Raw genomic sequence first — 25,196 nt, 5'->3', positions numbered from 1 at the left:
GCAATAATGATAGATAGAAAAGATCACACAGTTTTTGAGACAAAGTTATAGATGCCAGATCTATTGTGATGATGTTCAGAAAGGTGTAAGTGTAAATTAAATGACCAAATATTGTATGAGCAAGACTTCTCACCTCTGCACTAACATCTGGTTCCTCTGTATTCCTGTTTTGCTTTGGCACAGTCCTCGTGCCACTTAAGTCAACGTTTAAAACACTTTGACTAGAGGGCCGCAAAAACTTCAGGTCACTCTTTCTGGAGTCAGTAGTGCCACACACCTCATAATTGTACACGTGCTGTAAAGTTCCTGTGCCGCCTACGTCTGCGTAAAGAGGCGGATAATACGGAATAACTGGAAGATTCGCTCCAGATTTATAAAACATCCGCTCGCGTCTCCATCTGTAGCATTTGACTGACAGAATGGCAATGATAGACACGATAAAGAGAAATGAAACCACAGCCAAGGCCAAGACTAGATAGAAAGTCAGGTTGTCGTTGTATTCCTTGTCGTGCGTAAAGTCAGTGAACTCCGAGAGCACTTCAGGGAAGCTGTCCGCCACCGCCACGTTAACATTGACTGTAGCTGATCGAGAGGGCTGCCCGTTGTCCTCCACTACAACAGTGAGTCTTTGTTTGACAGCATCTTTATCTGTCACTTGGCGTACAGTCCTTATTTCTCCATTCTGTAAGCCCACTTCAAACAGCGCCCTGTCTGTGGCTTTCTGCAGTTTATATGAGAGCCAGGCGTTCTGACCAGAGTCCACATCAACAGCCACCACTTTAGTCACCAGATAACCCACATCTGCCGAACGAGGCACTATTTCAGCCACCACAGAAACACCTGACTGGACCGGGTACAGAACCTGAGGCGCGTTGTCATTCTGGTCCTGAATGATTATTTTCACGCTCGCGTTGCTGCTGAGAGGAGGAGAGCCTCCGTCCTGCGCTTTTACTGTGATTGTAAATGATTTTAATTGTTCATAATCAAACGATTTTGTTGCATAAATCGTCCCACTGTCGGAGTTAATAGAAACAAAAGACGAAATTGGTGTGCCGTTCAAATCATTATCTGAAATTAAGTAGGATACGCGTGCGTTTGCTCCCAAATCTGCGTCATGCGCTTTAACACTGAACAAAGACAGAGAGGGCGAATTATTCTCCATCACATACGCACTATATGAATCCTGTTCAAACTGCGGTGCGTGGTCATTTACATCAGTGATCTTAACGTTCAATGTCTTTTTACTAAACAAAGAAGGGCTGCCGCTGTCTTTGGCTGTAATGGTAATATTATACTCAGGTATGTCTTCTCTGTCTAGCTCTGAGTCCGTGACAATACTGTAATAATTAGTCAAAGATGATTCGATTTTAAACGGAAGGTCTCTGTCAATAAAACAGGTAATCTTTCCGTTTTCTTCAGAATCGCTGTCTTGTATATTTATCATGGCCACTACGGTTCCAAGTGGCGAATTTTCAGGTATACTGTTAGAGAAAGACATAAGCGTCATTTTTGGTGTGTTGTCATTTACGTCTGTTACTTCCACAATCACCTCAGAAGAATCTGATAACCCCCCCTGATCTTTAGCTTGCATTTTAAACTCATGTATTGAAGACTCTTCAAAATCAAGCTCACCTATCAATCTTATTTCACCACTAGATGGATCGACAGAAAACAGGTCTCGAATTTTGGGTGTGGTGTGTTCGAAATAATATCCAATTTGTCCATTTGAGTCGGTATCCGCATCGGTTGCATTAACAATAATCAGCAACGATCCTTTTGCGGTGTTTTCTGGGATGGATATTCTGTATGTGTCCTTTTGGAAAACCGGAGGATTGTCATTTATATCTAAAACAATAACGTGTATTTTTACCGTGCCAGTGCGTTTCGGGTTGCCTCCATCTGTAGCAGTTAAAGTCAAATATAAATGTTCTTGCTTCTCTCGGTCTAAAAGCGTTTGCAAAACAAGCTCGACGTTTTTACTGCTGCCGGATCGACTTTGCGTCTTTAGTGTAAAATGATCAGAAGGATGAACTGAATAACTCTGAATACTATTAATGCCGACATCAGGATCAACTGCGCTATCCACAGTAAAACGCGCTCCGGTTGAAGCCAACTCACTGATTTCTAATGCAATTTCACCTCTTGGAAATGCAGGACTGTTGTCATTAACATCCAATATTTCTATGGTGATGCGATAGAGCTCGATGGGATTTTCTAAGATGACTTCAAAGCTCAGACTGCATGCTGATACCGCACCAGTGCACAAAAGCTCCCGGTCGATTCTCTCCTTAATAATGATGTGCCCTTTCTCCCGGTCCAGCTCGACATATTCCCGGCCACCTGCTGTAAATATCCGCGCTTTCCCCGTTGTCAACCTTTTAAGCTCAAGACCTAGGTCTTTAACTATGTCTCCGACGAATGAACCGGGTGCCATCTCCTCTGGCACGGAGTAACGGACCTGTCCGTACGCGCCACAGAGAAAGTGTGCACAGAACAGCAGAACACACGACGGCCATGCAGAATGGCAATCCTTCCTTCTCATGTTGATCGTGGAGCTTCGATTTATCTTTCACAAAAATAGTAAATAAAATATCCACTCGACAGCGAAGAAACGTCTAATAATTAAAGTGAAATTTAAAAACGAAATAATTTATATTTATATTGCCTGTTAAATGCGTCATCCAGATTTTGCGGTGCGCAAGGCTTTGTACTAAATGCACTGCCCAAGTGGCACGGAAGGCGTGTATGATGCATAAAATCAGCCAGATCTACCTTATCAACCAACAGCGACACTTAGGGTTTAGACCTAAGAACTGCAAATTGCTTATCACACGCGCGTTATGAGAGCTGTTTATGGAAACGGGGGTAGTGCTGTGCTGGAGCAAGGTGCAAGCGGAAACATCCACTTTACGCACATCATTGTAAAAGACCTACAGTGGAGAAAAACACTTTGTTTCTTTTCAAAACAAGCTGAAATAATAGTATTCACTTTTAAACAGACAAAAGCCTCTTGTGGTAAGTCAAAATGAAAATACACAAATACGTAAAACTCCATTCACGCCAATACGCAATGTTTAAAGTGCACTTTAACACGTCACTAAATAAGAGTATATTTTAAAATGAAGCATTAACAAAACTAATTAAAAATTAAATTAAACACAATCTCATTCCTCAAATCTCACCTGATTTTCTGTATCTCTGGATATCGGTTTATGCTCCTGAATGTGCTGCAGAGTCTGTGTTCCACCGGCGTCCAGACTAATGATGCTCTGACTATAAGGTCGAACAAATTTCAGATCACTCTTTCTGGAGTCAGTAGTGCCACACACCTCATAATTAAACACTTGCTTTAAGGTTCCTGTGCCACCTACGTCTGCGTAAAGAGGCGGATAATACGGAATAACTGGAAGATTCGCTCCAGATTTATAAAACATCCGCTCGCGTCTCCATCTGTAGCATTTGACTGACAGTATGGCAATGATAGACACGATAAAGAGAAATGAAACCACAGCCAAGGCCAAGACTAGATAGAAAGTCAGGTTGTCGTTGTACTCCTTGTCGTGCGTAAAGTCAGTGAACTCCGAGAGCACTTCAGGGAAGCTGTCCGCCACCGCCACGTTAACATTGACTGTAGCTGATCGAGAGGGCTGCCCGTTGTCCTCCACTACAACAGTGAGTCTTTGTTTGACAGCATCTTTATCTGTCACTTGGCGTACAGTTCTTATTTCTCCATTCTGTAAGCCCACTTCAAACAGCGCCCTGTCTGTGGCTTTCTGCAGTTTATATGAGAGCCAGGCGTTCTGACCAGAGTCCACATCAACAGCCACCACTTTAGTCACCAGATAACCCACATCTGCCGAACGAGGCACTATTTCAGCCACCACAGAAACACCTGACTGGACCGGGTACAGAACCTGAGGCGCGTTGTCATTCTGGTCCTGAATGATTATTTTCACGCTCGCGTTGCTGCTGAGAGGAGGAGAGCCTCCGTCCTGCGCTTTTACGCGAATGTTAAATTCTTTTGTTTGCTCATAATCAAAAGAACGGACAGCAAGAATCTCTCCGCTCTCTGCATTCACTGAAATATAAGTCGAGGCAGAGACGCCATTCACAAGAACATCCTCTAGAAAATATGAAATACGCGCGTTATTGCCAGAGTCTTTGTCATGCGCTTTAACAGATAAAACAGAGACTCCGGGGGAATTATTTTCCATCACATATGCGGTGTATGACTGACGCTGAAACACAGGGGCGTTGTCATTGACATCAGAGATTTTCAGTGTCAGTGTTTTATTAGTAGAGAAAGATGGCGAGCCCTCATCAATAGCTGTTATTGTAATATTATATTCAGACATTTTTTCACGGTCTAAAATCTGCTCAGTAACTAAAGTGTAGAAATTTGAGGAAGACGATTTGATGCGAAATGGCAAATCTGAATTAACGAAGCATTTAAATTGTCCGTTTTTACCGGAGTCGATATCTTTAATGTTGAGCATCGCAATCACTGTGTCTGGGGCGGAATCCTCTGGGATGGGACTGGAAAATGAGATAAGGCTGATAACAGGTGCATTGTCATTAACGTCAGTCAATTCAATGAGCACTTTACTATTATCTGTGAGTCCTCCCTTATCCATGGCCTCAATATTCAGTTCGTATTGCTTTGATTTTTCATAATCCAACAGGCCATTTACGCAAATTTGACCAGTGTTCTGATCGATTCTAAAAAGATCTAAGTCTTTCCCAGAGCTTTGTGAAAACGAATATGTCACCTCACCATTTGCTCCTTTGTCTTTGTCTGTAGCACTTACTGTCAGCACTACTGTACCTATCGCTGCATTTTCTGCTAAAGAAACTCTGTACACTGACTGACTAAACGCGGGTGTATTGTCGTTTGCATCAATTACTATGACACTTATTTTAACCGTTCCGGATTTTTGAGGGCTCCCTCCATCAAATGCCGTCAGAGTTAATTTCAGTTCTTCATCTTTCTCCCTGTCTAACGGCGATTGCAGAATCATTTCTACGTATTTTGTACCATCATTGCGCGATAACTCTTTCAATGAAAAATAATCAGTTGGTATCAGAGTATATCTTTGGAGCGTATTCAAGCCTACATCAGGATCGTGCGCACTGTCTAAAGTAAAACGAGCACCGGGTAAGGCAAGCTCACTTATCTGAAAGTTGATCTCTTTTCTAGTAAAAACAGGAGCATGGTCATTGATATCTAATATTTCTACATCGATTCTATGCAGCTCCATGGGGTTTTCTAGAATGATCTGAAAATGTAAGGAGCAGGGAGACACTTGCGCGCACAGCTCCTCTCTATCTATCCTCTCTTTCACTATCAGCGTCCCTTTATCCACATTCAGACCGATGTACTCACGACTGTCCTCCGTAAAGATCCGCGCTCGACCAGATTTCAGCCTCTTAACATCCAAACCGAGATCCTGAACGATATTTCCCACCAGCGAGCCCTTTGTCATCTCCTCTGGAATAGAATAACGGACCTGGCCGCGCGCAACGGCCATGACAAAGACGCAGAGCACGAGAGGCTGCATTAGCCATGATGAAATCCGCGTCGAAGATGCGCCTCTTTGGGCGTAAAAACAACAAAGAAACGACATCATCCAAATCTTCTAATAGATGAGAAGACTATCCAAGGACTTAGAAAGGATGTAAAATATCAGTTATACAAAAAGAAGATCCAGTCGATGGTCTAATGATCCAATGTTAAGAGCCAGTGTGAAATGAGAGATATATTCTGCAGACTGTATGATGTCAGAAAGTGGAGGAGGATCTAAAATGAGTGTTTAAAACACGAACATACTGACCAACAGCGGCACTTAGAGCATCAGAGAAATATTACACTAAAAAAATAAATAAAATAAAAAACTATAATAATCATAATCATAAAAATCATAATAATAATAATAATAATAATAATAATAATAAAAAACATTTTAATGCAGATGTTTAATTGACAGAAATACAAAAAAAAAAACGGACAAATGTAGTCAAAAAGCTAAGTGGAAGATATAAAACTGTCATTTCAAGTAATGCTTGACAGTTAAATCGGAAAGCAGAAAATTCATATATAAACATTCACTCGAGCTCACCTGATCAAAAGAATCGTCATTATTCAGTTTTCCTCTTTGCGCATGCGTGAGTGTCTGTGTTCCACTGGTGTCCAGACTAATGATGCTCTCACTGCAAGGTCTGACGTATTTCAGATCACTCTTTCTGGAGTCAGTGGTTCTGCAAACCTCATAATTGTACACGTGCTGTAAAGTTCCTGTGCCGCCTACGTCTGCGTAAAGAGGCGGATAATACGGAATAACTGGAAGATTCGCTCCAGATTTATAAAACATCCGCTCGCGTCTCCATCTGTAGCATTTGACTGACAGTATAGCAATGATAGACACGATAAAGAGAAATGAAACCACAGCCAAGGCCAAGACTAGATAGAAAGTCAGGTTGTCGTTGTATTCCTTGTCGTGCGTAAAGTCAGTGAACTCCGAGAGCACTTCAGGGAAGCTGTCCGCCACCGCCACGTTAACATTGACTGTAGCTGATCGAGAGGGCTGCCCGTTGTCCTCCACTACAACAGTGAGTCTTTGTTTGACAGCATCTTTATCTGTCACTTGGCGTACAGTTCTTATTTCTCCATTCTGTAAGCCCACTTCAAACAGCGCCCTGTCTGTGGCTTTCTGCAGTTTATATGAGAGCCAGGCGTTCTGACCAGAGTCCACATCAACAGCCACCACTTTAGTCACCAGATAACCCACATCTGCCGAACGAGGCACTATTTCAGCCACCACAGAAACACCTGACTGGACCGGGTACAGAACCTGAGGCGCGTTGTCATTCTGGTCCTGAATGATTATTTTCACGCTCGCGTTGCTGCTGAGAGGAGGAGAGCCTCCGTCCTGCGCTTTTACGCGAATGTTAAATTCTTTTGTTTGCTCGTAATCAAAAGAACGGACAGCAAGAATCTCTCCGCTCTCTGCATTCACTGAAATATAGGTCGAGGCAGAGACGCCATTCACAAGAACATCCTCTAGAAAATATGAAATACGCGCGTTATTGCCAGAGTCTTTGTCATGCGCTTTAACAGATAAAACAGAGACTCCGGGGGAATTATTTTCCATCACATATGCGGTGTATGACTGACGCTGAAACACAGGGGCGTTGTCATTGACATCAGAGATTTTCAGTGTCAGTGTTTTATTAGTAGAGAAAGATGGCGAGCCCTCATCAATAGCTGTTATTGTGATATTATACTCTGAGATTTTTTCACGGTCTAAAAGCTGATCAGTGATCAAACTGTAAAAATTCTGGGCAGATGACTTCACTTTGAACGGCAAATCTGTAGCAATAGAACATTTAACCTGTCCGTTTCTTCCTGAATCTAAATCTTTGACATTCAGCATCGCTATCACAGTTTCTGGTGCTGCGTTCTCGGGTATTGGGTTAGAAAATGAAATCACACTTATTACAGGGGGGTTGTCATTTACATCTGTAATGTCGATTACAACTTTGCTAGAGTCAGTTAAACCACCTTTGTCGGTAGCATCTATGTTTAACTCAAACTGCTTCGCCCTCTCGTAATCCAAACACCCCTTTATGGTAATTTCACCTGTATTTGTGTCAATATGGAATAAATCAAGGGCTTTTCCTGAACTACGTGAAAAAGAATATGTAATCTCACCGTATGCGCCTTGGTCATTATCAGTGGCGCTTACCTTGATTACTACAGCACCATTCGGTGAATTCTCAAATAAAGAAACACGGTAAACAGGTTGACTGAATACAGGGGCGTTATCGTTTGCGTCTATGACAGTAACACTTATCCTAACAGTGCCAGTTCTCTGCGGATTGCCGCCATCAAAGGCTGTAAGGGTTAACTTGTGCTCCTCCTGAGTCTCTCTGTCAAAAGGTAATTTAAGAACCATTTCGACATATTTTGAGCCATCGTTTCGTGCTAGAACCTTCAAATCAAAATTATCTGTTGGATTTAACGTGTATGACTTTAGCGCGTTGGTGCCAGTGTCAGGATCGTGGGCGCTGTCTAATGAAAATCGAGCCCCGGGAAGTGCAGATTCACTTATTTGAAAATCTATTTCCTTTCTGACAAAAACAGGAGCATGGTCGTTGATATCTAATATTTCTACATCAATTCTATGCAGCTCCATGGGGTTTTCTATAATGATCTGAAAATGTAAGGAGCATGGAGACACTTGCGCGCACAGCTCCTCTCTATCTATCCTCTCTTTCACTATCAGCGTCCCTTTATCCACATTCAGACCGATGTACTCACGACTGTCCTCCGTAAAGATCCGCGCTCGACCAGATTTCAGCCTCTTAACATCCAAACCGAGATCCTGAACGATATTTCCCACCAGCGAGCCCTTTGTCATCTCCTCTGGAATAGAATAACGGACCTGGCCGCGCGCAACGGCCATGACAAAGACGCAGAGCACGAGAGGCTGCATTAGCCATGATGAAATCCGCGTCGAAGATGCGCCTCTTTGGGCGTAAAAACAACAAAGAAACGACATAATCCAAATCTTCTAATACATGAGAAGACTGTCCAAGGACTTAGAAAGGATGTAAAATATCGGTTATACAAAAAGAAGATCCAGACGATGGTCTAAAGATCCAATGTTAGAAAGAGCCAGTGTGAAATGAGAGAGATATTCTGCAGACTGTATGATGTCAGAAAGTGGAGGAGGATCTAAAATGAGTGTTTAAAACACGAACATACTGACCAACAGCGGCACTTAGTGCATCAGAGAAATATTACACTGAAAAATAGTTAGAGATAGTAAAAAAAAAAGAAAAGAAAAAAGAAATACAACCAAAGGAGTATACATTTCGCGTTAAGACAGATTTTTGATGAAATGTTAATTAAAACATGTTTCATCAGAACGCCTAAAATATGATGTAAGAAAAATAGTCAAAAGCAAAGCAGAAAATATAAAATAGCCTTTAAATAATGCAGGTGCGATTCATTGTGACTGACCCAGGCGCGCACACACACTCACAATTTTTAAACCTCTTACTTTACTGAGTGCAACTGGAAAAATATATTTAAAAGACCGTGCATATAATTTCCTATAAAATATTGAAATGTTATGGTTTTAATATGAACAAGTGTGAAAAATATATAGTCACCAAACAAAATGATATCAGTACAGTACATTTCAATTACAGCTGACAGTTTTTTTTCTATCAAAACTAAAATAAATAAATAATAATAAAAAAAAATACAGTGAACATTAATAGAACTGAGAAAGTCGGAAGGAGAAAAAAATAATAATCAAATGGACACAAGAAAAGCTTATTCATAAGTATTCACCCGAGCTCACCTGATCAAAAGAATCGTCATTATTCAGTTTTCCTCTTTGCGCATGCGTGAGTGTCTGTGTTCCACTGGTGTCCAGACTAATGATGCTCTCACTGCAAGGTCTGACGTATTTCAGATCACTCTTTCTGGAGTCAATGGTTCTGCAAACCTCATAATTGTACACGTGCTGTAAAGTTCCTGTGCCGCCTACGTCTGCGTAAAGAGGCGGATAATACGGAATAACTGGAAGATTCGCTCCAGATTTATAAAACATCCGCTCGCGTCTCCATCTGTAGCATTTGACTGACAGTATGGCAATGATAGACACGATAAAGAGAAATGAAACCACAGCCAAGGCCAAGACTAGATAGAAAGTCAGGTTGTCGTTGTACTCCTTGTCGTGCGTAAAGTCAGTGAACTCCGAGAGCACTTCAGGGAAGCTGTCCGCCACCGCCACGTTAACATTGACTGTAGCTGATCGAGAGGGCTGCCCGTTGTCCTCCACTACAACAGTGAGTCTTTGTTTGACAGCATCTTTATCTGTCACTTGGCGTACAGTTCTTATTTCTCCATTCTGTAAGCCCACTTCAAACAGCGCCCTGTCTGTGGCTTTCTGCAGTTTATATGAGAGCCAGGCGTTCTGACCAGAGTCCACATCAACAGCCACCACTTTAGTCACCAGATAACCCACATCTGCCGAACGAGGCACTATTTCAGCCACCACAGAAACACCTGACTGGACCGGGTACAGAACCTGAGGCGCGTTGTCATTCTGGTCCTGAATGATTATTTTCACGCTCGCGTTGCTGCTGAGAGGAGGAGAGCCTCCGTCCTGCGCTTTTACGCGAATGTTAAATTCTTTTGTTTGCTCATAATCAAAAGAACGGACAGCAAGAATCTCTCCGCTCTCTGCATTCACTGAAATATAAGTCGAGGCAGAGACGCCATTCACAAGAACATCCTCTAGAAAATATGAAATACGCGCGTTATTGCCAGAGTCTTTGTCATGCGCTTTAACAGATAAAACAGAGACTCCGGGGGAATTATTTTCCATCACATATGCGGTGTATGACTGACGCTGAAACACAGGGGCGTTGTCATTGACATCAGAGATTTTCAGTGTCAGTGTTTTATTAGTAGAGAAAGATGGCGAGCCCTCATCAATAGCAGTTATTGTGATATTATATTCTGATATTCTCTCACGATCTAATAACTGATCGGTTGTCACACTATAGAAATTTGAAGCAGATGACCCTATTTTGAATGGCAAATTTGGACCAATTGAACATTTAACCTGTCCGTTTCTCCCCGAATCCAAATCTTTGACATTCAGCATCGCTATCACAGTCTCCGGTGCTGCGTCCTCAGGTATTGGGTTAGAAAATGAAATTACGCTGATCATAGGTGCATTGTCATTAACGTCAATTAATTCAATAATAACTTTACAGGAATCTGTCAAGCCACCTTTATCTGTTGCTTCAACATGTAATTGAAAATGTTTTGATTTCTCGAAATCCAAGTCACCGTTAACAGTGATGCTACCACTTTCAGCATCTATATTGAATAGCTCTAAAGCCTTTCCTGATGTTTGTGAGAAGGAATAGGTCAGTTCAGAATTCGTTCCTTTGTCTTTATCAGTTGCAGTCACACTCACTATATCAGTGCCCTTTGGTGAATTCTCCAGTAAGGAAACTCTATACACAGGGAGACTAAATACAGGAGCATTGTCGTTTGCATCGATTACAAGAACAGTTATTTTAATAGTGCCTGATTTCTGGGGACTGCCGCCATCAAACGCCGTCAATGTTAGTTTATGCTCCTCTTGGTTTTCTCTATCTAGTGGTGTTTGTAGAATCATTTCAACATATTTCAATCCATCATTTCCCATCTGTTCTTTCAGAGAAAAATAATCAGTTGGACTGAGCGTGTATCTCTGAAGGGTATTTAAACCTACATCAGAATCTTGTGCATTATCTAAAGAGAATTTTGCTCCAGGAACCGCTAGCTCACTAATTTGAAAACTTATTTCCTTTCTAACAAAAACTGGAGCATGATCATTTATATCTAATATTTCTACATCGATTCTGTGCAGCTCCATGGGGTTTTCTAGAATGATCTGAAAATGTAAGGAGCAGGGAGACACTTGCGCGCACAGCTCCTCTCTATCTATCCTCTCTTTCACTATCAGCGTCCCTTTATCCACATTCAGACCGATGTACTCACGACTGTCCTCCGTAAAGATCCGCGCTCGACCAGATTTCAGCCTCTTAACATCCAAACCGAGATCCTGAACGATATTTCCCACCAGCGAGCCCTTTGTCATCTCCTCTGGAATAGAATAGCGGACCTGGCCGCGCGCAACGGCCATGACAAAGACGCAGAGCACGAGAGGCTGCATTAGCCATGATGAAATCCGCGTCGAAGATGCGCCTCTTTGGGCGTAAAAACAACAAAGAACCGACATCATCCAAATCTTCTATTCCATACAGAAGAAAAGACAAAGAACAAAAGAGTTAAGAAGGTTGAAAAATCGAACTTCACCCGAAAACACTGGGCAGCGAATGTCTCGACGCTACAGTGTTAAAAAGAGACCGTCCGAATGAAAGAGATATTCTGCAGACTGTATGATGTCAGAAAGTGGAGGAGGATCTAAAAATGAGTGTTTAAAACAAGAACATACTGACCAACAGCGGCACTTAGAGCATCAGAGAAATATTACACTGAAAAATACTGTTGAAGAGAAATACAAAAACTATATGAACTGCGACCATTGTGGAATACATTTTGCGTTAAAACAGCTGAAATATAAAGAAAAGATTTTTGAAACGAATAGCTAAAATATGATAAGATGAAAATAGTCAAAAGCAAACAGAAAATATAAAATAGCATTTAAATAATGCAGGAGCAATTCATAATATGACTCAACCATGCACGCGCAAATACGAAGAATAAAAACAGTTGCACTGTCAAGTATAAGAGTTTTTTATTCTTCTTATTTTCGCGTGCATGGTTGAGTCATAAAATGAATTGTTAAAGACTATGCATGTATTTTCCTATTAAATATTGAAAAGTTAAGATTTTAATATGAAAACGTGTGGAAAAAATGTAGTCACCAAAATGATATCAGTACAGTAAATTTCAACTATTGCTGCCAGTGTTTTTCTGTTAATCAAAATAAATAAATAAATAAATAAATAAATAAATAAAATAATATTAATATATATATATATATATATATATATATATATATATATATATATATATATATATATATAGATAGATAGATAGATAGATAGATAGTGAACATCAATAAAACTGGTGAAGTCAGAAAAACAAAAATAGTTAAATGGGAAAATCATATGCATAACTATTCACTCGAGCTCACCTGATCAAAAGAATCGTCATTATTGAGTTTTCCTCTTTGCGCATGCGTGAGTGTCTGTGTTCCACTGGTGTCCAGACTAATGATGCTCTCACTGCAAGGTCTGGCGTATTTCAGATCACTCTTTCTGGAGTCAGTGGTTCTGCAAACCTCATAATTGTACACGTGCTGTAAAGTTCCTGTGCCGCCTACGTCTGCGTAAAGAGGCGGATAATACGGAATAACTGGAAGATTCGCTCCAGATTTATAAAACATCCGCTCGCGTCTCCATCTGTAGCATTTGACTGACAGTATGGCAATGATAGACACGATAAAGAGAAATGAAACCACAGCCAAGGCCAAGACTAGATAGAAAGTCAGGTTGTCGTTGTACTCCTTGTCGTGCGTAAAGTCAGTGAACTCCGAGAGCACTTCAGGGAAGCTGTCCGCCACCGCCACGTTAACATTGACTGTAGCTGATCGAGAGGGCTGCCCGTTGTCCTCCACTACAACAGTGAGTCTTTGTTTGACAGCATCTTTATCTGTCACTTGGCGAACAGTTCTTATTTCTCCATTCTGTAAGCCCACTTCAAACAGCGCCCTGTCTGTGGCTTTCTGCAGTTTATATGAGAGCCAGGCGTTCTGACCAGAGTCCACATCAACAGCCACCACTTTAGTCACCAGATAACCCACATCTGCCGAACGAGGCACTATTTCAGCCACCACAGAAACACCTGACTGGACCGGGTACAGAACCTGAGGCGCGTTGTCATTCTGGTCCTGAATGATTATTTTCACGCTCGCGTTGCTGCTGAGAGGAGGAGAGCCTCCGTCTTGCGCTTTTACGCGAATGTTAAATTCTTTTGTTTGCTCATAATCAAAAGAACGAACAGCAAGAATCTCTCCGCTCTCTGCATTCACTGAAATATAGGTCGAGGCAGAGACGCCATTCACAAGAAGATCCTCTAGAAAATATGAAATACGCGCGTTATTGCCAGAGTCTTTGTCATGCGCTTTAACAGATAAAACAGAGACTCCGGGGGAATTATTTTCCATCACATATGCGGTGTATGACTGACGCTGAAACACAGGGGCGTTGTCATTGACATCAGAGATTTTCAGTGTCAGTGTTTTATTAGTAGAGAAAGATGGCGAGCCCTCATCAATAGCTGTTATTGTGATATTATATTCTGAGATCATTTCTCGATCCAAAAGCTCATCAGTGACTAAACTGTAGAAGTTCGAGGTTGATGACTTTATTTTAAACGGTACATTATGAGGAATGAAGCACTTAACTATTCCGTTTTTACCCGAATCTAAATCTTTGACATTCAACATTGCTATTACAGTCTCTGGCGCTGAATTCTCCGGCACTGGGCTTGAAAATGAAATTACGCTTATTATAGGAGCATTGTCATTTATATCAGTAATTTCAATATGAACTTTACTGGTATCTCGTAATCCCCCTTTGTCTGTTGCTTCCACTGACAATTCATATTTTTTGGATTTCTCGAAATCTAATAGACCATTAACTGTAATATCTCCAGAACTGGAATCAATGGTAAAAAGGCCAGAAGAGCTTTCACTGCTCTGAGAAAAAGAATATGTAACCTCTCCATTAGATCCCATGTCTCCGTCAGTTGCACTAACCTTTAAAACAGTGGATCCTTTAGAATAATTCTCTGGAATTGAAGCTCTATAGACTGATTGACTGAAAACAGGTGCATTGTCATTTGCATCTAAAACAATAACGTTTATCTTGATAGTGCCCGTTTTTTGAGGGTTTCCGCCGTCGAATGCAGTTAAGATCAATTTATGTTCCTCTGCCGTTTCTCTGTCTAAAGTTTTTTGCAAAATTATCTCTACGTACTTTGTTTCGTCGAGATGAGAAGGTATTTTAACTGTAAAATGATCAGACGAAGTTAATTTATATGTCTGAAGAGAATTTAGACCTACATCTGGATCATTAGCGCTGTCGATTGAATATCGAGCCCCTGACAAAGCAAGTTCACTCATTTGAAAAGTAATCTCCTTCTTCTTGAAAACTGGAGCATGATCATTAATATCTAATATTTCTACATCGATTCTGTGCAGCTCCATGGGGTTTTCTAGAATGATCTGAAAATGTAAGGAGCAGGGAGACACTTGCGCGCACAGCTCCTCTCTATCTATCCTCTCTTTCACTATCAGCGTCCCTTTATCCACATTCAGACCGATGTACTCACGACTGTCCTCCGTAAAGATCCGCGCTCGACCAGATTTCAGCCTCTTAACATCCAAACCGAGATCCTGAACGATATTTCCCACCAGCGAGCCCTTTGTCATCTCCTCTGGAATAGAATAGCGGACCTGGCCGCGCGCAACGGCCATGACAAAGACGCAGAGCACGAGAGGCTGCATTAGCCATGATGAAATCCGCGTCGAAGATGCGCCTCTTTGGGCGTAAAAACAACAAAGAACCGACATCATCCAAATCTTCTATTCCATACAGAAGAAAAGACAAAGAACAAAAGAGTTAAAAAGGTTGAAAAATCGAACTTCACCCGAAAACACTGGGCAGCGAATGTCTCGACGCTTCAGTGTTAAAAAGAGACCGTCCGAATGAAAGAGATATTCTGCAGACTGTATGATGTCAGAAAGTGGAGGAGGATCTAAAAATGAGTGTTTAAAACAAGAACATACTGACCAACAGCGGCACTTAGTGCATCAGAGAAATATTACACTGAAAAATACTGTTGAAGAGAAATACAAAAACTATATGACCTGCGACCATTGTAGTAACCTATACATTATGCGTTAAAATAGCTAAAATATAAATACAAATTTGATAATAGAAAAAGGGTCAAAAGCAAAACAGAAAATATAAAAAAGCGTTTAAATAATGCAGGAACAATTCTTTACATGACTGACCCGTGCGCGCACATACGCACAATAAAAACCTCTTATACTTGACTGAGTGCAACTGAACAAATATATTTTTTCAAAGACTATGCATGTAATTTCCTATTAAATATTAAAAAGTTAAGATTTTATGAAAAAGTGTGAAAAAATGTAAAGTCACCAAAAGTATATCAGTACAGTAAATTTCAACTATAGATGCCAGTGTTTTTCTATTAATCGAAAAAAATTATAATAATACAGTGAACATCAATAAAACTGATGAAGTTAGAAAAAGAAAAATAATAGTTAAATGGAAAACAGAAAATCATATGCATATCTATTCACTCGAGCTCACCTGATCAAAAGAATCGTCATTATTGAGTTTTCCTCTTTGCGCATGCGTGAGTGTCTGTGTTCCACTGGTGTCCAGACTAATGATGCTCTCACTGCAAGGTCTGACGTATTTCAGATCACTCTTTCTGGAGTCAGTGGTTCTGCAAACCTCATAATTGTACACGTGCTGTAAAGTTCCTGTGCCGCCTACGTCTGCGTAAAGAGGCGGATAATACGGAATAACTGGAAGATTCGCTCCAGATTTATAAAACATCCGCTCGCGTCTCCATCTGTAGCATTTGACTGACAGTATGGCAATGATAGACACGATAAAGAGAAATGAAACCACAGCCAAGGCCAAGACTAGATAGAAAGTCAGGTTGTCGTTGTACTCCTTGTCGTGCGTAAAGTCAGTGAACTCCGAGAGCACTTCAGGGAAGCTGTCCGCCACCGCCACGTTAACATTGACTGTAGCTGATCGAGAGGGCTGCCCGTTGTCCTCCACTACAACAGTGAGTCTTTGTTTGACAGCATCTTTATCTGTCACTTGGCGTACAGTTCTTATTTCTCCATTCTGTAAGCCCACTTCAAACAGCGCCCTGTCTGTGGCTTTCTGCAGTTTATATGAGAGCCAGGCGTTCTGACCAGAGTCCACATCAACAGCCACCACTTTAGTCACCAGATAACCCACATCTGCCGAACGAGGCACTATTTCAGCCACCACAGAAACACCTGACTGGACCGGGTACAGAACCTGAGGCGCGTTGTCATTCTGGTCCTGAATGATTATTTTCACGCTCGCGTTGCTGCTGAGAGGAGGAGAGCCTCCGTCCTGCGCTTTTACGCGAATGTTAAATTCTTTTGTTTGCTCATAATCAAAAGAACGAACAGCAAGAATCTCTCCGCTCTCTGCATTCACTGAAATATAGGTCGAGGCAGAGACGCCATTCACAAGAACATCCTCTAGAAAATATGAAATACGCGCGTTATTGCCAGAGTCTTTGTCATGCGCTTTAACAGATAAAACAGAGACTCCGGGGGAATTATTTTCCATCACATATGCGGTGTATGACTGACGCTGAAACACAGGGGCGTTGTCATTGACATCAGAGATTTTCAGTGTCAGTGTTTTATTAGTAGAGAAAGATGGCGAGCCCTCATCAATAGCAGTTATTGTAATATTATATTCTGAAATCATCTCACGATCCAAAAGCTCATCAGTGACTAAACTATAGAAATTCGGGGTTGATGACTTTATTTTAAACGGTAAATTATGAGGGATTAAGCACTTAACTATTCCGTTTTTACCCGAATCTAAATCTTTGACATTCAACATTGCTATTACAGTCTCTGGCGCTGAATTCTCCGGCACTGGGCTTGAAAATGAAATTACGCTTATTATAGGAGCATTGTCATTTATATCAGTAATTTCAATATGCACTTTGCTGGTATCACTTAATCCCCCTTTGTCTGTTGCTTCTACTGATAATTCATATTTTTTGGATTTCTCGAAATCTAACGGACCATTAACTGTAATATCTCCAGAACTGGAATCAATGGTAAAAAGGCCAGAAGAGCTTTCACTGCTCTGAGAAAAAGAATATGTAACCTCTCCATTAGATCCCATGTCTCCATCAGTTGCACTAACCTTTAACACAGTGGATCCTTTAGAATAATTCTCTGGAATTGAAGCTCTATAGACTGATTGACTGAAAACAGGTGCATTGTCATTTGCATCTAAAACAATAACGTTTATCTTGATAGTGCCCGTTTTTTGAGGGTTTCCGCCGTCGAATGCAGTTAAGATCAATTTATGTTCCTCTGCCGTTTCTCTGTCTAAAGTTTTTTGCAAAATCATCTCTATGTATTTTGTTTCGTCGAGATGAGAAGGTATTTTAACTGTAAAATGATCAGATGGAGTTAATTTATATGTCTGAAGAGAATTTAGACCTACATCTGGATCTTTCGCACTATCCATTGAATATCGAGTCCCAGACAAAGCAGATTCGCTTATTTGAAAAGTAATCTCCTTTTTCATGAAAACTGGAGCATGATCATTTATATCTAATATTTCTACATCAATTCTATGCAGCTCCATGGGGTTTTCTAGAATGATCTGAAAATGTAAGGAGCAGGGAGACACTTGCGCGCACAGCTCCTCTCTATCTATCCTCTCTTTCACTATCAGCGTCCCTTTATCCACATTCAGACCGATGTACTCACGACTGTCCTCCGTAAAGATCCGCGCTCGACCAGATTTCAGCCTCTTAACATCCAAACCGAGATCCTGAACGATATTTCCCACCAGCGAGCCCTTTGTCATCTCCTCTGGAATAGAATAACGGACCTGGCCGCGCGCAACGGCCATGACAAAGACGCAGAGCACGAGAGGCTGCATTAGCCATGATGAAATCCGCGTCGAAGATGCGCCTCTTTGGGCGTAAAAACAACAAAGAAACGACATCATCCAAATCTTCTATTCCATACAGAAGAAAAGACAAAGAACAAAAGAGTTAAAAAGGTTGAAAAATCGAACTTCACCCGAAAACACTGGGCAGCGAATGTCTCGACGCTTCAGTGTTAAAAAGAGACCGTCCGAATGAAAGAGATATTCTGCAGACTGTATGATGTCAGAAAGTGGAGGAGGATCTAAAAATGAGTGTTTAAAACAAGAACATACTGACCAACAGCGGCACTTAGTGCATCAGAGAAATATTACACTGAAAAATACTGTTGAAGAGAAATACAAAAACTATATGACCTGCGACCATTGTAGTAACCTATACATTTTGCGTTAAAACAGCTAAAATATAAATACAAATATGATAATAGGAAAATGGTCAACAGCAAAACAGAAAATAAAAAAAGCGTTTAAAAAATACAGGAACAATTCATTACATGACTCACCCATGCGCGCACATACGCACAATAAAAACCTCTTATACTTGACTGTGTGCAACTGAACAAATATTTTTTTTTTCAAAGACTATGCATGTCATTTCCTATTAAATATGAAAAAGTTAAGACTTTATGAAAACGTGTGAAAAAATGTACAGTCACCAAAATTATATCAGTACAGTAAATTTCAACTATGCCAGTGTTTTTCTATTAATCGAAAAAATATTATAATAATACAGTGAGCATCAATAAAACTGATGAAGTCAGAAAAATAAAAATAATAGTTAAATGGAAAACAGAAAATCATATGCATATCTATTCACTCGAGCTCACCTGATCAAAAGAATCGTCATTATTGAGTTTTCCTCTTTGCGCATGCGTGAGTGTCTGTGTTCCACTGGTGTCCAGACTAATGATGCTCTCACTGCAAGGTCTGACGTATTTCAGATCACTCTTTCTGGAGTCAGTGGTTCTGCAAACCTCATAATTGTACACGTGCTGTAAAGTTCCTGTGCCGCCTACGTCTGCGTAAAGAGGCGGATAATACGGAATAACTGGAAGATTCGCTCCAGATTTATAAAACATCCGCTCGCGCCTCCATCTGTAGCATTTGACTGACAGTATGGCAATGATAGACACGATAAAGAGAAATGAAACCACAGCCAAGGCCAAGACTAGATAGAAAGTCAGGTTGTCGTTGTATTCCTTGTCGTGCGTAAAGTCAGTGAACTCCGAGAGCACTTCAGGGAAGCTGTCCGCCACCGCCACGTTAACATTGACTGTAGCTGATCGAGAGGGCTGCCCGTTGTCCTCCACTACAACAGTGAGTCTTTGTTTGACAGCATCTTTATCAGTCACTTGGCGTACAGTTCTTATTTCTCCATTCTGTAAGCCCACTTCAAACAGCGCCCTGTCTGTGGCTTTCTGCAGTTTATATGAGAGCCAGGCGTTCTGACCAGAGTCCACATCAACAGCCACCACTTTAGTCACCAGATAACCCACATCTGCCGAACGAGGCACTATTTCAGCCACCACAGAAACACCTGACTGGACCGGGTACAGAACCTGAGGCGCGTTGTCATTCTGGTCCTGAATGATTATTTTCACGCTCGCGTTGCTGCTGAGAGGAGGAGAGCCTCCGTCCTGCGCTTTTACGCGAATGTTAAATTCTTTTGTTTGCTCATAATCAAAAGAATGAACAGCAAGAATCTCTCCGCTCTCTGCATTCACTGAAATATAGGTCGAGGCAGAGACGCCATTCACAAGAACATCCTCTAGAAAATATGAAATACGCGCGTTATTGCCAGAGTCTTTGTCATGCGCTTTAACAGATAAAACAGAGACTCCGGGGGAATTATTTTCCATCACATATGCGGTGTATGACTGACGCTGAAACACAGGGGCGTTGTCATTGACATCAGAGATTTTCAGTGTCAGTGTTTTATTAGTAGAGAAAGATGGCGAGCCCTCATCAATAGCTGTTATTGTGATATTATATTCTGAGATCATTTCTCGATCCAAAAGCTCATCAGTGACTAAACTGTAGAAGTTCGGGGTTGATGACTTTATTTTAAACGGTAAATTATGAGGGATGAAGCACTTAACTATTCCGTTTTTACCCGAATCTAAATCTTTGACATTCAACATTGCTATTACAGTCTCTGGCGCTGAATTCTCCGGCACTGGGCTTGAAAATGAAATTACGCTTATTATAGGAGCATTGTCATTTATATCAGCAATTTCAATATGCACTTTGCTGGTATCACTTAATCCGCCTTTGTCTGTTGCTTCCACATATAATTCATACTTTTTTGATTTTTCGAAATCTAACGGACCATTAACTGTAATTTCCCCTGTACTGGAATCAATTTGGAAAAAGTTAGATAAACGTTCACTGCTCTTGGAAAAAGAATATGTAACCTCTCCATTAGATCCCATGTCTCCGTCAGTTGCACTAACCTTTAACACAGTGGATCCTTTAGAATAATTCTCTGGAATTGAAGCTCTATAGACTGATTGACTGAAAACAGGTGCATTGTCATTTGCATCTAAAACAATAACGTTTATCTTGATAGTGCCCGTTTTTTGAGGGTTTCCGCCGTCGAATGCAGTTAAGATCAATTTATGTTCCTCTGCCGTTTCTCTGTCAAGGGGTTTTTGCAAAGTCATTTCTACGTATTTTGTTTCATCTAGATGAGAAGGTATTTTAACTGTAAAATGATCAGATGGAGTTAATCTATATGTCTGAAGAGAATTTAGACCTACATCTGGATCATTAGCGCTGTCGATTGAATATCGAGCCCCTGACAAAGCAGATTCGCTTATTTGAAAAGTAATCTCTTTGTTCATGAAAGAAGGAGCATGATCATTGATATCTAATATTTCTACATCAATTCTATGCAGCTCCATGGGGTTTTCTAGAATGATCTGAAAATGTAAGGAGCAGGGAGACACTTGCGCGCACAGCTCCTCTCTATCTATCCTCTCTTTCACTATCAGCGTCCCTTTATCCACATTCAGACCGATGTACTCACGACTGTCCTCCGTAAAGATCCGCGCTCGACCAGATTTCAGCCTCTTAACATCCAAACCGAGATCCTGAACGATATTTCCCACCAGCGAGCCCTTTGTCATCTCCTCTGGAATAGAATAACGGACCTGGCCGCGCGCAACGGCCATGACAAAGACGCAGAGCACGAGAGGCTGCATTAGCCATGATGAAATCCGCGTCGAAGATGCGCCTCTTTGGGCGTAAAAACAACAAAGAACCGACATCATCCAAATCTTCTATTCCATACAGAAGAAAAGACAAAGAACAAAAGAGTTAAAAAGGTTGAAAAATCGAACTTCACCCGAAAACACTGGGCAGCGAATGTCTCGACGCTTCAGTGTTAAAAAGAGACCGTCCGAATGAAAGAGATATTCTGCAGACTGTATGATGTCAGAAAGTGGAGGAGGATCTAAAAATGAGTGTTTAAAACAAGAACATACTGACCAACAGCGGCACTTAGAGCATCAGAGAAATATTACACTGAAAAAGTATGTGTTAAAGAGCAATACAATAATATGCACCAGCTGCGAAATAAGTAGAAAACTTTTTTCGTCAACACATTACTTTTGAAATATCCATAAAAAAAAAATTATCTGAACCAAAAACGTTAAAATATGATAAAAGGAAAACAGTAAAAAGCAAAGTAGAAAATATTAAACAGTCTATAAGTAGGCTACGATTAATTGCATATACGCGTTTATTGTAAATTTTTTTATTAAATGTATTATATAAATTCTACAATAAAAACATATTACTTAACTGAGTACAACTGAAATCAGTTTATATATGAAAAATACTATGCGTCTAATTTTCTATAAAATATATAAAAAAAGGTATAGTTTTAAGAAGAAAACCTCTGGGGAAATATATAGCAGTGCAGAAAATTTCAACCGCAGCTGTCTTTTTATTATTATTATTATTATTATTTTTTACAATAGCTCTAAAAAATACAACGCACAGCAATAAAACTGAGAAAATCAGATATAGAAAAAATATATATTAAATGGACACCAGAAAAGTATACATAATCATTCACCCGAGCTCACCTGATCAAAAGAATCGTCATTATTCAGTTTTCCCCTCTGCGCATGCGTGAGTGTCTGTGTTCCACTGGTGTCCAGACTAATGATGCTCTCACTGCAAGGTCTGGCGTATTTCATATCACTCTTTCTGGAGTCAGTGGTTCTGCAAACCTCATAATTGTACACGTGCTGTAAAGTTCCTGTGCCGCCTACGTCTGCGTAAAGAGGCGGATAATACGGAATAACTGGAAGATTCGCTCCAGATTTATAAAACATCCGCTCGCGTCTCCATCTGTAGCATTTGACTGACAGTATGGCAATGATAGACACGATAAAGAGAAATGAAACCACAGCCAAGGCCAAGACTAGATAGAAAGTCAGGTTGTCGTTGTATTCCTTGTCGTGCGTAAAGTCAGTGAACTCCGAGAGCACTTCAGGGAAGCTGTCCGCCACCGCCACGTTAACATTGACTGTAGCTGATCGAGAGGGCTGCCCGTTGTCCTCCACTACAACAGTGAGTCTTTGTTTGACAGCATCTTTATCTGTCACTTGGCGTACAGTTCTTATTTCTCCATTCTGTAAGCCCACTTCAAACAGCGCCCTGTCTGTGGCTTTCTGCAGTTTATATGAGAGCCAGGCGTTCTGACCAGAGTCCACATCAACAGCCACCACTTTAGTCACCAGATAACCCACATCTGCCGAACGAGGCACTATTTCAGCCACCACAGAAACACCTGACTGGACCGGGTACAGAACCTGAGGCGCGTTGTCATTCTGGTCCTGAATGATTATTTTCACGCTCGCGTTGCTGCTGAGAGGAGGAGAGCCTCCGTCCTGCGCTTTTACGCGAATGTTAAATTCTTTTGTTTGCTCATAATCAAAAGAACGGACAGCAAGAATCTCTCCGCTCTCTGCATTCACTGAAATATAAGTCGAGGCAGAGACGCCATTCACAAGAACATCCTCTAGAAAATATGAAATACGCGCGTTATTGCCAGAGTCTTTGTCATGCGCTTTAACAGATAAAACAGAGACTCCGGGGGAATTATTTTCCATCACATATGCGGTGTATGACTGACGCTGAAACACAGGGGCGTTGTCATTGACATCAGAGATTTTCAGTGTCAGTGTTTTATTAGAAGAGAAAGATGGCGAGCCCTCATCAATAGCAGTTATTGTGATATTATATTCTGATATTCTTTCACGATCTAATAACTGATCGGTTGTCACACTATAGAAATTTGAAGCAGATGACCCTATTTTGAATGGCAAATTTGGACCAATTGAACATTTAACCTGTCCGTTTCTCCCCGAATCCAAATCTTTGACATTCAACATCGCTATCACAGTCTCCGGTGCTGCGTCCTCAGGGATTGTGTTAGATAATGACATTACGCTTATGACAGGGGCGTTGTCGTTCACATCCGTAATTTCAATAAGTACTTTGCAAGTATCTGTTAAACCACCCTTATCTGTCGCTTCTATGTCTAATTCGTGGTATTTAGATATCTCGAAATCTAAATCACCTTTAACTATTATCTCCCCGTTTAAAGGACCGATTGTGAAAATATTTGAAACACTACGGCTGCTTTGAGACAAATAATATTCAATATCTCCGTTTGCACCCTCGTCTGCATCTGTAGCGGATACCGTAATGATAAAAGAGTCCACAGGGGTGTTTTCGGGCAAACTAACTCGATAAACAGATTGGGTGAATGACGGAGCGTTGTCGTTTGCATCAAGAACAACAATATGTATCTTAACAGCACCAGATTTTGCTGGACTGCCTCCATCGTATGCGGTTAAAATCAATTTATGTTCACTTTGTTTCTCTCGGTCTAAGTGAGCCTGCAGCACCATCTCTACGTATTTAGTCCCATCAGGGCGAGACAACGATTTTAGTGTGAAATAATCGCTGGGATTGAGTTTATACGTCTGAAGTGTATTAAGACCTACATCTGGATCTTTAGCGCTTTCCAATGAATATCGAGCTCCAGGAATGGCTGATTCACTTATTTGAAAATCAATTTCCTTTCTATTGAATGTAGGAGCATTATCATTAATATCTAATATTTCTACATCAATTCTATGCAGCTCCATGGGGTTTTCTAGAATGATCTGAAAATGTAAGGAGCAGGGAGACACTTGCGCGCACAGCTCCTCTCTATCTATCCTCTTTTTCACTATCAGCGTCCCTTTATCCACATTCAGACCGATGTACTCACGACTGTCCTCCGTAAAGATCCGCGCTCGACCAGATTTCAGCCTCTTAACATCCAAACCGAGATCCTGAACGATATTTCCCACCAGCGAGCCCTTTGTCATCTCCTCTGGAATAGAATAACGGACCTGGCCGCGCGCAACGGCCATGACAAAGACGCAGAGCACGAGAGGCTGCATTAGCCATGATGAAATCCGCATCGAAGATGCGCCTCTTTGGGCGTAAAAACAACAAAGAAACGACATCATTTAAATCTTCTATTCCACACAGAAGAAAAGACAAAGAACAAAAGAGTTAAAAAGGTTGAAAAATCGAACTTCACCCGAAAACACTGGGCAGCGAATGTCTCGACGCTTCAGTGTTAAAAAGAGACCGTCCGAATGAAAGAGATATTCTGCAGACTGTATGATGTCAGAAAGTGGAGGAGGATCTAAAAATGAGTGTTTAAAACAAGAACATACTGACCAACAGCGGCACTTAGTGCATCAGAGAAATATTACACTGAAAAATACTGTTGAAGAGAAATACAAAAACGATATGAACTGCGACCATTGTAGTAACCTATACATTTTGCGTTAAAACAG

The 25,196-nt window shown here is 41.0% G+C and overlaps 5 protein-coding genes across 19 annotated transcripts in view; all 5 read right to left on the bottom strand.

Moving 5' to 3' along the window:
• The window catches only part of LOC307170773 (protocadherin gamma-A11-like), a gene marked incomplete at its 5' end in the record, with an annotated part of 204,737 nt that overhangs the window by 26,472 nt on the left and 153,069 nt on the right, over nucleotides 1-25,196 (bottom strand). Inside the window, one exon of one of the 15 annotated variants that reach the window (XM_079892064.1) lies at nucleotides 22,416-24,857. The exons of 11 other annotated variants lie outside the window; for them this stretch is intronic. In XM_079892064.1, coding sequence (XP_079748190.1) covers nucleotides 22,416-24,857 — 2,442 coding nt within the window. Of the gene's footprint in view, nucleotides 1-133; nucleotides 2,746-3,182; nucleotides 5,773-6,116; nucleotides 8,584-22,415; nucleotides 24,858-25,196 lie in introns of those variants that run through there. 3 more of the 15 variants (XM_079892062.1, XM_079892056.1, XM_079892060.1) reach the window with 3 other exon arrangements.
• On the bottom strand, nucleotides 9,345-11,869 carry LOC307170894 (protocadherin beta-15-like; the record flags this gene model as incomplete). The annotated part of the gene is made up of 1 exon (XM_079892203.1): nucleotides 9,345-11,869. The coding sequence occupies exon 1, from the start codon at nucleotides 11,811-11,813 to the stop codon at nucleotides 9,345-9,347; it is 2,469 nt and encodes an 822-aa protein (XP_079748329.1). The 5' UTR covers nucleotides 11,814-11,869.
• LOC307170893 (protocadherin gamma-A11-like) lies at nucleotides 12,714-15,406 on the bottom strand (the record flags this gene model as incomplete). Its single annotated transcript, XM_079892202.1, has 1 exon — nucleotides 12,714-15,406. The coding sequence occupies exon 1, from the start codon at nucleotides 15,174-15,176 to the stop codon at nucleotides 12,714-12,716; it is 2,463 nt and encodes an 820-aa protein (XP_079748328.1). The 5' UTR covers nucleotides 15,177-15,406.
• On the bottom strand, nucleotides 15,925-18,617 carry LOC307170892 (protocadherin beta-11-like; the record flags this gene model as incomplete). The annotated part of the gene is made up of 1 exon (XM_079892201.1): nucleotides 15,925-18,617. Exon 1 carries the CDS (start codon nucleotides 18,385-18,387, stop codon nucleotides 15,925-15,927), a length of 2,463 nt encoding a protein of 820 aa, XP_079748327.1. The 5' UTR covers nucleotides 18,388-18,617.
• Nucleotides 19,222-21,711, bottom strand: LOC307170795 (protocadherin gamma-A11-like). Its single transcript, XM_079892092.1, is given in 2 exon segments — nucleotides 19,222-19,331; nucleotides 19,334-21,711. Coding segments are annotated over 2 exon segments (2,295 nt in total). The 5' UTR covers nucleotides 21,597-21,711; the 3' UTR covers nucleotides 19,222-19,299.

Source organism: Squalius cephalus (genome assembly GCF_949319135.1).
Source record: "Squalius cephalus genome assembly, chromosome: 14".
Lineage (NCBI taxonomy): Eukaryota > Metazoa > Chordata > Actinopteri > Cypriniformes > Leuciscidae > Squalius > Squalius cephalus.
Note: the sequence above shows the minus strand (reverse complement) of the source record. Positions and strands in the feature narration are given on the sequence as shown.